This window comes from Prosopis cineraria, unplaced genomic scaffold (assembly GCF_029017545.1).
Source record: "Prosopis cineraria cultivar Desert tree isolate PC_DT_omini unplaced genomic scaffold, ASM2901754v1 PC1044, whole genome shotgun sequence".
NCBI lineage: Eukaryota > Viridiplantae > Streptophyta > Magnoliopsida > Fabales > Fabaceae > Prosopis > Prosopis cineraria.
The window spans coordinates 24384-37162 of NW_026556369.1; the positions used below are offsets into that span (position 1 = coordinate 24384).

General features: G+C 30.8%; 1 protein-coding gene across 1 annotated transcript; it reads left to right on the forward strand.

Moving 5' to 3' along the window:
* The first annotated feature begins 10439 nt into the window (after positions 1–10439).
* On the forward strand, positions 10440–12312 carry LOC129299132 (katanin p80 WD40 repeat-containing subunit B1 homolog KTN80.4-like). Its single transcript, XM_054937579.1, has 4 exons — positions 10440–10719; positions 10840–11018; positions 11221–11351; positions 12208–12312. The coding sequence occupies exons 2-4, from the start codon at positions 10991–10993 to the stop codon at positions 12310–12312; spliced, it is 264 nt and encodes an 87-aa protein (XP_054793554.1). The 5' UTR covers positions 10440–10719; positions 10840–10990.
* Positions 12313–12779: the final 467 nt, after the last annotated feature.

A 12779-nucleotide genomic window follows, 5' to 3' on the forward strand; every position in this document is an offset into this window, starting at 1 on the left:
AATGACATATTTCATTCTAGATTATAAAAGAAAAAAAAGTCAAGGAAACAAAATTACCTAGGTGGCTCATGTGCCATGCCGTCACTTCATGATTCTACCAAGCACGAGATTTAGAGCTCATTTAGTTGTTGGAAAGAAAATGAATGGAATAGAGTGTTGATAAATGATAAAATATACTAAGATAAGCTTGTGGAATGATAGAAAAGTGAGAATCATAAAGAAGCGAGGGTCATGAAGTGATGAATGGGTGAGAATAGGGATTGATAACCTTATTCATGTTAATATTCATTCTCACCCTTTTATCATCTCGTGACTTTCATTTCTCTATTATCCTCATCTCTTTGTCAACCTATAACCCCATTTTAGTTCATTCTATTTTTTTATCAACTTATTCTATGCTACTTATTTTCAATAATCAAATGGGTTCTAAGAATTTTTACCTTTGCCTTAGCACAAGAGGGAATTTAGGTGCGGGTGACATGTGCAGTTGTGCTTTTTCATTTAAAAAATTATGGAATCAATGTTTAAAACACCCAATACTACTCATGAATTATAAATATAAATATAGATGTTGATCATAATAGACTGAGCTATCCATCACTCTTAATATCTTAGGGAAGGTATTTCTTATCGTTGACAACATTTACTGCTTATACTTACAAAAAAGAAAACAAAAAAAGAAACGTCCTTCTATGTAAATATTGATGATGTTACTCCAATTAAATTTGACAACACTCAAATCTAGCCAGACAATATTAAATATCATACAATTATTATATAACAGATAACACTCATTTTAAATTTCATGTAAAACATGCCCCGTGCATAAATGTAAGGGTGTCAATTTTGTATCACAAGAACATAATTTGCATGTTTGGCATTTTGTCAATGGATTCAATCTTAAAAAAAAATACTTTCCTAACTTCTCAAGTTTAATGTTGTCAATCTTTATATTTTTAAGTATGGTTATAAGGACTTAACAATAATTGCCCTTAACATAAAATCCAATATTTCTTAAGCTGATAAAAAGAAGAAGGAGAAGAAGAAAAAGAAGAACAAGGCAGGAAAAAAAAGAAGATTATACTAAAGCCCTTAAACGTATGATGGGCGAAACTTTAAAAAAAGCAAGACACTAGCTAGAGTAAAGGTTTAGTGCCCATTATTCAAAATATTTGCCTCTCCTTTGATTTATTAGCCATTTAGATGAGTAGAGTTATTGTTGAATATTATAAAATACTTTTAAGTATTTGATGGGTTGCCTAAGTTGTGTCAGCACTCAATTAAACTAAAATGGGTTAATGAGCAAATACGACCCTGAACTCTTGCTTGAAAATCATCATAGATCTTGAACTCTTAAAATATACAAAATAAATCCTAAACTTTTAAATTGATAATAAAATAACCCCTGATTATTAATTTTTTAACACCGTTACTGTCCATGCAGATATTATTCACGATTTATTTTCCTATGAATTTAATCATGACTGTTACAATACCTGCATAGATGGCAACGGTGTTAAAAAAAGTTAACAGTTAGGGTTTATTTTGCTATGAATTTAAAAGTTTAAAATTTATTTTGTATATTTTAAGAGTTCAGGTTTAGGACAATTTTTAAGCAATAGTTCAAAGTTCTATTTGCTAATTAACCCAACCAAGATTGATTAATATAATATAAGCCAACCTTAAATTATTTTTTTCAATGAGCAATTTAAGGGTTAATTTTTAGTTGGTTCCAGGTATTTAAAAACTAATAAAACTAAATGCTAGATTTTTACACTAAAATGCAAATGAGAAATGCAATTCATATTACTAAAACTACTTAAATGGATGCTAATGCTAAAGTCTAACAATTAAATTTTATTGTGCAATGCATGAATTCTAAATTATGATTTGCAAGTTTTTGTTTCAAGAAAAAAATGAAATGTAAACTAAAGCAATTAATCAGGTGATAAAAAAATAATTGACCAAAAATTAAGAGTAGTTTGATTTAAATGTGACAAAGGGGACAACTTAGAACATCATATAGAATTAACTTTTCTAGTCTAATTCAATTAGTTAGACCAAAGGGAAGTGAAATTAACAAATTCAATTACCTAATCAAAGCAAAGGAAACACATAAGTATAAAGTCTAACACTTAATTAATTAAAAAACTCATAGTGAACCAAATACTATGACTATGAATTAGGTAAATTAAATCCATCAGAACCAATGATGATTAAAATATAATAAATCTAGAAAATATATTTAAATTATCTAATTAAATAATTAAATAAATTACCAACTCAATTGAATAATCAAGAGGTAAAAGGAATAACCCAAATTTGCAACAAACATCATAATGACAATTAAATCAATAATGAGAACTCAGTCACTAATTTAATTGGCAAAGCAAGTTTGTATAAACATAAATTCTAGAAATTCATTAAACACAAAATCAATTCAATCTAATATTTAAAATATTTACAATTTAAAAGTAGATTGTTTTCCAACATTGCAACTTAGAATCATTTAAAACTAAATAATCTTAAGCTCTTGGATTAGAAAGATAAATGAAAAATCATACTCCAATGGTCTTCAAGTGCAAATACTAGGCTCTAGCTTCTTCTATGCTTGTCCCAAGCTGTCTTCCAAATTAGCTCAAGCTCCCATAAATTTTCTTCTTCCTCCAAGCCTCAAGCAAGTCACAGCCATGAGAAGATGATTGATGGAGATAGAAATAAGAGACAATTCTCTTGATGTGCGCGTGTATGTCATATATAATTATGAAGGAGAGAAGAAGAAATGGTGTGTCGTGAATGAGTGGAATGGGAAACAATTAGGATTTGTGTGGATGAGAGATTAAAGAGATGGGGTGGCACAAAATGGATCAAAATTGGAGAATGGTGCTATGGGTGATTGTATTAAATGAAGATAAAGGAAATGCTGGAGCTGATGACGATAATGCATGCTGAAAGGGGGAAATTTTGAAAGAGGGAGCTTCTCCATTCATTTCGACGACAGTGTAAACTTGGTGAGAGGGAGATTGGAAAAAATGATCTAATAGTTAAAAGAGAGGGTAGAGAGTTAATGAAAAATCCCAACAATTAAATTCAAAAGGAGCCTATAAGAAAAGAGATAAAAAAAGTGTAAAAATCCTTTAATTTTTCTTGATCAGAAATGCTCATTGTGCCCTTGATAAACCTTAATAATTCCTTTCTTGTCTTATTTCTTCATAGCCCTTAGATGCTTTTTCAATTTTCAAGACTCAATCTTTACCATTGAACTTCATGAATTTTATCTTCATGGCCTAAAAAATCAAATGCACCCATCAGTGTAGATTTTATTCAAAATAAAATCCATATGTCATAAAATATTTTCAAATTAATTTTTATAGCAATTATAATTTTTTTACAAAATGATCACAAACTCAAATAATGTGTAATAATTTAAATTAAGCTCAATTAATGATTAATAAAATTAAACCATGTTAAAGATAGGAAAATAAAATATTCATAATTTAGCTTAGAATTCCTATAATTAATTCAAAAAAATATTATTCTTCAAAATTGGCTAATAATCCAAATAATATCTAATAAACCTAAAATGGCCCAAAATCATCATTAAAATGCATGAAAAAGGTGAGATAAAATATATAAAATCTATGATTCATCAGTATTTCAAAAGGAATTGTTATAAATTAATAATATTAATTATTATTTAATTCTATTTATTATTTTGTAACATATAATTTAAACAACATTATTATTTGAAACCATTTTTAATAGTGATTAAGGTGATTTTATTACCTAGCATTATGAGATCTGCTTATAAAAGGCAGTGCTTGCTACAGGTTCAATTACAGCATTGATACTCTCAGTCGTTGTCCTCTTCTTTGTGTGATTATCTAAGTATATTCTGTGAATTTTTATCATTTTGTGTCCCTACTTTTAGTAGGAAGAGTCTGTTTAATCTTAAAGAACTATCACATGATCTACCTAGTATGACGGAGTAGCTCTCAAAGATAGCATCCTTAGGTTCGACTCAAACTGTATTTTTACCTATTGGTGCCAATAATCTTAAGAGCTATCCTTAACAAGTAAATCTTGTTTAGTTGTACTAAATTGTGTGCAGCAGAGGTGTGCGGTAAAGTTGTGAGATTTGATGATGTTTATGAATAAATTGAGAATGGGGGCACATGTGAGTAAGCATATGCTAAGATAGACAATGGTGGATAAAGACACTTATAGTGCTAAATTCCTAAAATCTGGACTCGCTTAAGACCTTAGAGACACATTTTAGGTAAAAATTCCCATCATGAACTCTAATTGTAGTGGAAAATCAAATACGATGGTACTTGGTGATTCAAGATATGATGGATGTGCTATCACTGAGCATACATGTTTTCAAGAGCTTAGCTTGGTTTTCTATAACAAGCACGCATATATCATGCCTACAATTTTTCCTATAATTTTGCTTTTTGCCTAAAGTTAAAGCTTGGTGAGTAATTGCTAGTATTTGAAGTTTCAACCGCCAAGTTTTTTTATATGATTAATGATGATTATATTAACATTGAGAATGGACATTAAATGCTTAGTGCGTTCTTGCAATTTTATGAATGATTTATCTTGTCTCATATTTTTGAGGTTAGTTATTGTATGCTCATTTTTGTGATCAATCTATATACATACGAGCTTAACAAGTTTTGTTAACTTGCCTTACTTCTGTTTATGAATTACGAGGATAATAATCAAATTATGTTTGGCCATCTGGAAGTTGTTGAATTATTTATCTTACCTTCAAAATATTCTAGTGTGTGGGATTCCTTAAATTCGATGGAAGAAAACGAGATATATATGTTTGTAGGGTTCATATGTTTCATATCAATTTGACATGCAATAGTCATAATTGTGATTCTAATTGTGATGTGGATAATTTAACCTTGGAAATCTAGTAGTCATGTGACTTAATATATTTGTCGATGGTTAATTATGCTTTGTGAAAAATGTGTTTTAGTAGGGTTGTATTAAAAGAAATTTCTTCATGCACTAATAAATTAGTAATTTGTAACAATAGCAAAAATCACGTGAATTTTTGTTTGTGTAATGGTGTATGTTATGATTGGCCATATGCCAATGTGTATGTAAAAGAATCTGAATGAGACAGCATTATTATATTTTAAGTTTGGAAATTGTTTGAATGAAATTGATTGTGCGTTACTTCAAACATCAACGCCATTAAATTTGTTGAAACTATATATCAAATATTTATTATGGCACCATAATATCTCATAATAAAGTTAATTTATGTGATTGGCAAAAGTTATCTAATATTCTTTGATTGGATATGTTGCTTTATCTACCTTGATGTTTTAAGATGCAATTATTTTATTTGTTGCATAGATTGTTTTAGTTAAGGCATGAGATATTTGAGAAGATATATGTGAAATTTGATTCTGGAGATTTGTTGACTGTATTACTTAGGTGTGGGCATTGATTATTTTTTTTTCCAGCTTTAATTGAAAAAAATGTTATATATGGTGTTTGCTTGCACTACTTTGAGCACATGCTAAAAAATGATTTTTTATCATTTCACAAATTAATATCTAAAACGTGGGGTTGTGTGTTTGTATTGATATGTTTATGGTAGATTTAAAATTATGAGAAATTCTATTACATTGTGAGATTCTAATTTAATTAGAGTTATTGTTGTTAAGGCATGAAAATATTTTTCATGCAATTGAAATATTTAAAAGTGTAGGGATGCCTAATGCGTGGAGTTTGTTGAAAAAAATGTATTGTGCCAAAATATCAACCTTATAAATGTCAAGTTGTTTTTGTTGTGGTTTAGAAAAAAATTATGTGAAGGCTTTATGACCTGCATAAATGCTAACAAAATTGTGATTTATGAAGATGGTGGCACATAATTTAATCATTTATCTAATGCAAATAAATGTAATTTGAAATAGGAGCATGACTTATTTAATTATCTTAGCATGAACATTCATTATCGTGATTTTGAATAATGATTTATTCATGCATCATGGTCCATATGAGATAAATATAATATTTTTTAAATTACAAGATTGTGAATAGTGGATTCTCTAATGTATAAAATACGTGGATGTTAATGTGAGAAGAGCCACTAGTGATTATTCACCCTTAGTGGTGATGGAAATAAATATGATAACGAGACCATAAAGTTTATTACTCTGAATTTGGAGGCTAAGTTGTGAAAAATCTCTCTAGCAATTGTTTTGATGTAAATTTGACAGTGAGTATTGATAAGCATTCTTATGATACAAACATATTATTAAAAAAATAAAAGTGGGATGATTTTATTGCTCGATATATGTTTGTATATATGAACAAATTTTGGAGAGTTTGCTACATTAGTTAATATTAATTCCATGATATAGTTATGTTGTGTGGATATTAAGCATATTAAGTAGTCTTATAAAAGGATGAGATAAACGAGTGTTTGAAGTATACCATTAATGTTGGCATCATGCATAATGGATTCTCAAATAATACAATGATATTAACTGAATTTTATATTTAGGTGAGAAAAAATCCATTTGAAGCCAAATAAAATGTCATCCGAGCTAGAGTTTATTACTCTAAAGTTGGCTAATAATGAGGCTGAGCAGTTAATAAACTTTTTAGTGAATATTTTACTGTGAGTAAAATTGACACAAGCCATGTCGATGACTTGTGATTGCCAAATAACAATAGTCATTGTAAAGAGAATAATGACATGGATAGATATCGTTTGAGATATAATTAAACATATTAAAAGAGGAAGTTATCTCAATCAATTATGTGACCAGATGTAAATCTAATGGATCTATTAACTAACCTCTGGGGATGATTTTAATTATTAAAATGTTGAGAAAAATGTGACTTAAGCCTATTTGAAATTAACAGTGATGACAACCTAACCTTTGTAATTGAAGATCCCATGAAGAAGATTCAATGGGTAAGATTAAGTCACTTGTTAGTTCTACTAGCGTCTGTTCCTTCCCCTGGCTTTAGAAAGTGTTAGAATGCATTGATCGGAGGTTGAGCAAAAGCTCTTAATATTTTTCATAGTCTTTATAGATGGTGTATTCATTGCAGAGGCATTTGATGAAAACACTTATACATATGTGAAGTAAGGCTGCTCCTATGAGATCGTTATGAAATCTCTAGAATGTTTGTTAAAACCAAGCATATGCACAGCTGATAATGTGCAAAATTGTCGTTAATAGTAAAAATTATGGGGGTATACTTCGACTAATAAGACCTATAGTGCACGACCAGAATTTGTTGATTCAACAACAAAGTTACTTTGACTTTTATGTGCGTTAAGTTTTATTGATCTAGATTTGGTTCAAGTTAAAAGGTACTAAATTCAAAGTAATTTTTTGTGTGAATAACTCAAATAATAGTGATCTTTTTGACATATGTGGGGGATCGTTGCCATTGTGTTAAAAAAAATTCCACGTTGCTCAAATGAATGAAGGTCTTAATTTATAGATACTAAGATGTGAACTTGAGCTAATAAATGGGCTTAGAGGAGAAATGGGCTCTTGCATACAATTGCACACAAGTTAGACGTGATTTGAGGCAATTTTTTAAAATTTTGGAAACTATTTTGCAAAGATACAAAATTATTTGTATAAGATAGTTTTTCAAAAATCTTTTCCTTCCATTTGAAATATGAGGGATTGTTGAATATTATAAAATATTTTAAGTATTTCAAAAGAATTATTATAAATTAATAATATTAATTATTATTTAATTCTATTTATTATTTTGTAACATATAGTCTAAACAATATTATTATTTGAAACTATTTTTTTTAATTCTGATTAAGGTAGTTTTGTTGCTTAACATTATGAGATATGACTATAAAATGCAGTGGTTGTCACAGGTTCAATTAGAACCTTAGTACTTTTGGCCTTTCTCTCATTATTTGTATAGTTATTTGAATATATTCTGTAAATTTCTGTTGCTCTGTCTCCTTACTTTTAGTAGGTAGAGTCTGTTTAATTTTAGGAAACTTCCGTGTGATCTACCTAATGTAGTGAAATAGCTTTTAAGGATAGTATCTTTGAACACAACTTAAACCATATTTTCACCTACTGGTGCCAACGATTATAATTCACTCCTTCTTCTATTTATGGCTATTTTTGTCATAAAGGAGTTTTAGAGATACAAATGCTTTGACTGGGTTGATGTACCAGCTTTCGATCCTTGATTATTTTTCTTTATTTTTCTTGCATTTTGCTCTTTTTTTACCAGACTTGTCATAATTTCAATATGCCAACAAAACAATTAGAAAAGTTTATGTACATCTCAACAAATTTAAAATTAAGATATTGTAGTCATATTTTAAAACATAAAGATTAACATTCTAGACAAATTAAACCCAAGGAATTAAGAACAATGGAAAATATTATAAGAACCAATAAAAAAACGTGCTAAAATTATGAGCATCCGTTGCCATATATATTTTCTTTACTTTTTTATATTAAAGCAAATAACTATTCTCTAAGATTTTTTTTCCCTTCATTTTTTACATGTATGCTCTTATTGAAGGTAATCCTGTTCAAAATATTATTAAATACTAAAATGAATATATTTTTTATTAGAATTTGAATCTTAACTTATTATATTTTGAGAATTGGTCTCTTATGTTAGATTTGACCCTGAATGGTTTTGTTTATGATGTAAGAGAGAAGAGATAGTCGGTAATTTAGATCAAGCTCGAGTTCGTCTAAAAAAAATTAGGGTTGAGTTTGACTATATGAACTTTTTTAAGGGGGTATGATACTTTAAGCTTAATCCAAATAAGTTGGCCTTAATTGAGCCTAATCCAATAATCCTGACCCTTAAATTTACGTCTTATGTGTATATAGAGTAGGTATTTTGATTAAGTCCAACGAGCTAGCCCGAACTTGACAAAAAAAAGTAGGGTCAGTTTTGACTATGAATTTTTTTAAGAAAGTATGATACTATGAACTCGATTTAAATAATTTTAGCTTGAATTGAATTTGATCTAAATAAATCTACCTCACTCGAATTACCAGCTACAGGGAGAACCAAAATGCTTGGATGTGAGTGAGTCCTCTTAATTTGAAAATTGAAAGGCCACCTCATCAGTGCTAAACTATCTCACCATCCTCCTGCTAATTTGTAGGTCAAGGCCAGCCATCTCCTTGGTATACCCACCGACTAGCCCAAGGACTTATTTATTTATTGGTCCATGGCTTCAGAACATCGCTAAATAATTTTTCTACGCTGGCATACGAGCATGAGAATATTGCGCTGACATTGGAGCTGTCTCTTTCGCAGGTCACACCCATTCGCATATATTTTTGCATTTTCAATCACATGGCTTAGGCAAACCACCTACTTTGAAGAATTCGCCACGGAAATCCGAGCTCCACGCAAATCTGCAACAACACCAAACTGACAGATCTCTATCCCCTCTAGCAACATCTAAAACTTAGTAAAGGTGTGGTTAATCACAAAAGTTAATCACTTGTGTAAGGTGTCAATTGTTATGTATTTCATATTGATGTTAATTTTGTTATATTTATAATAAATATTTTTTTTATTTTGTTGTAATTGTTGAATGGGTAAAAATGTGTTATCAATATTATCACAATATATTAGACTGCATTGTAGATTTACTATAGAAATCATTGCTCGTTTTAAAATCACATGTTAAAACATGCTCACTTTGATTATATTTATAAGACATATTCTATAAGTAATTTTTAGTCTAAAATGTAGGACATCTTATAATAATTAAACTATTTTTTTAATTTTATTCATTTTTGATTAGTGTAAAGATATTTAATATAATTATATTATTATTTAAAATTAAGTATAAAAATAAAAGCATATCTTATTTTTTTATGATATAAAAAATTTACTTTTTTAAAATATATAAAACAGTTAAAATTATTTTATAATAAAAATCGAGGGAGTATGTTGTTGGATGTGTGATTTGTATATAATCATAATATTTGATAACCAAGAATCTGACCATAACATGAATACGTATTTTAATTTTGATACCTCGTACAGTTTATTGAAGAAAATAAGATTTATTTGATTTAACTTCTCAATCATTAATCATTAATATGCTTAGTAATAATATCGGAGTCACCATCTTATGTTAAAGGCCAGCTGATTTTTTTTTTTAAAAAAAATAATATTTCAAGCTAGGGAGGGAAAGGAAAATGTGGCACGTACCTTTCAGGAATTTACAGATTTGCCTCTCTCATCTTTCGATTTTACTTTTTCATTCCTCCCCTCCCACATTATTTGAACATAAGCATTATCATGACACAGCACTGATCGTGAAAGCGCCTCCCCCCCTCTCTCTGAAGTCTTTCGTAGTCGCTGTGTCCCCACTGTCTTTGGGTTCTGGCAATCTCACAGATCTTCACTCTTCAGGCAAATGCTTTGGTGCTGTTGGAAGCTGAGAGGAAACGAAGCTCTGGCTTTCTGGTTTAGGGCATTGGCATTACTCTTGGCACCGCGATAGCTTGATGCTTATGCCACACTCTCCGTGGGCAATTGTGTAGTGAATTTGTGTAGTTTAATTGTGAAGTAACAGCCAGAACAAGTGAAAGAAGAGAGGGCAAAGGTCAATGAATGGTGTTGGGTTACTTGACCGTGTTGTCTGAAGCAAACTCTTCTCTTTCTGCGAAAGAAAATAAAATATCCCTTTGAAATTAAGCTTAGGTTTGTCTTTGTAGTTTTCCATTCTTCCTGTTCTTGCTTCATTTTGATCTGTTGGCACACCTAAACAGTTGAAATTTTTGACACCACTTGCTAAAAAAATATCGGTTCTTTGAAGGGTAGCAGATAGTGCAGTTGGCGGCGAAGATCTGGGGATCTTAGTGGACTCAATTAGATCGTCTGAATGTTTGGAGTTCCGGGCTGCTGTTCCTGTCTCTGCTGCAACTGCTAGGGTTTTCGATTCCTGTATATTGCAATATTACTTTGTTAGCCGATGAGTACCAAACGCGCCTACAAGCTACGTATCCTTTGCGTTTTGAATTCACCTAATTGGATTATTAGTAATGCTCATGCTTTTTGATCTATATACCGGTGCCTCAGTTTTGAGCTGTCCACTCTGCTTCTTGCTTTAGATCTCGCCGCAAGCCATTGCGTTAACTTTTTGATATGCTAAACTTTCTGACATTGAGTGATAATTAGTTGTCCTTGACGAGTATTATGCAGAGGAATTTGTGGCCCATGCTTCCACTGTTAATTGTCTCAAAATTGGAAGGAAGTCATCCAGGGTTCTTGTAACTGGAGGAGAAGATCACAAGGTCAATCTTTGGGCTATTGGTAAACCTAATGCAATACTGGTTCGTATTCTGGATACTTTGATTCCTACATCTGTGTTATTAGTATTATCTTTTTTATTGGATACAAAATATAAAGATTTTCTGTCACATATGCTTTGCGTTGTTTTCTTTGCCTTTCCTTTCTTGATGATGCGCTAAACTTCATGTGGGGCATCCACATTTTTGTTTTTGGCCTATCGATTCATAATTGAAATTTGACTTTAATTCTTCAGAGTTGTTGGATGCTCATGGTAACCGATGAACTTGTGTGAATGGTGCTTTGATGGTTTTGCACGAGAATTAGAGGGTTGTCAAGGTGGTATGGTATTAATTTAGATCTTAAAGGGTAACACTGTTTTTACGTTTTTGCAGTTGTTAAAGGTCGGTTCTTACATGGTGTCAATTATATGTTTTAACTTCTGTTTGTAAATGTGTAAGAACAATACTTTTTCTGTCATTAGACATGTGTATCTGAGCTGGACTATATTTACTGAAAGTTTGAAACTAGTATATTTGTTTAGAGATGTGGGTTTGTCCTTAGAACCTGAAGCATTTCTTGATTTAGGGAAGAAATAGCAAGACCATTTCTCCTTTATGATCCTTGTGTGCTGGATTTTAGTGTGTTTGGTTGATGGAAATGCATGAATACCAAGAACTTTGAAGAAATTTTTATGGCTTGAAGCTACTAGGGGACTGTACTGCCCCTTTGGCATCTTTATTTTGTTTATCTAATGGAGTTTTATCCTTGTTTTTGTATTTTTACATTAAGGGACAAATATCTTATTCGTTGCACTACAGCAACTAATTCTTTTATGCAGGAAAGAATGGACCAATATGTATCTGTTTTTAGTTTAAGAATTGTGTCCTCCTTCTGCAGAGTCTATCAGGACATACAAGTGGAATAGATTCTGTAAGTTTTGATTCCTCCGAAGTTTTGGTTGCCGCAGGAGCTGCAAAGTGGTACTATTACTCTGGGACTTAGAGGAGGCAAAGAGTATGCAGCTGATGCTATTTTCTTTTGTGATATTAATACTTGGTATCATTGATTCATATGATAATTTGAATCTGTGACTTGCATATTTTCTTGGGTAGTTGTTCGCACTCTCACGGGTCATAGTCCAACTGTGCGTCAGTGGATTTCCATCCTTTTGGAGAGTTCTTTGCGTCTGGTTCTCTGGACACGAATCTTAAATATGGGACATTAGAAGAAGGGTTGTATTCATACATACAAAGGCACACTCGAGGAGTCAATGCAATTAGGTTTACCCCAGATGGACGGTGGGTGGTGTCGGGTGGAGAGGACAATTCTGTGAAGGTACGGATTGTTCCTTCTCTTGATCCATGTTGTGATTAAGTAATTGATGTTCTCTTATGATCTGCATTGTTTTTAGCTCAATTTGCTTGTATAATCAAGTAAAAATGTAGCTTTTTTTCTAAAATGTATCCAAA

Bases quoted from the DNA above. Each gene is read 5' to 3' on its own strand.
- LOC129299132 (XM_054937579.1), top strand. From the start codon at position 10,991: ATGAGTACCAAACGCGCCTACAAGCTAC. The intron at 11,019-11,220 runs GTATCCTTTGCG...AGTATTATGCAG, and splicing joins CAAACGCGCCTACAAGCTAC to AGGAATTTGTGGCCCATGCT. The intron at 11,352-12,207 runs GTTCGTATTCTG...CTCCTTCTGCAG, and splicing joins GTAAACCTAATGCAATACTG to AGTCTATCAGGACATACAAG.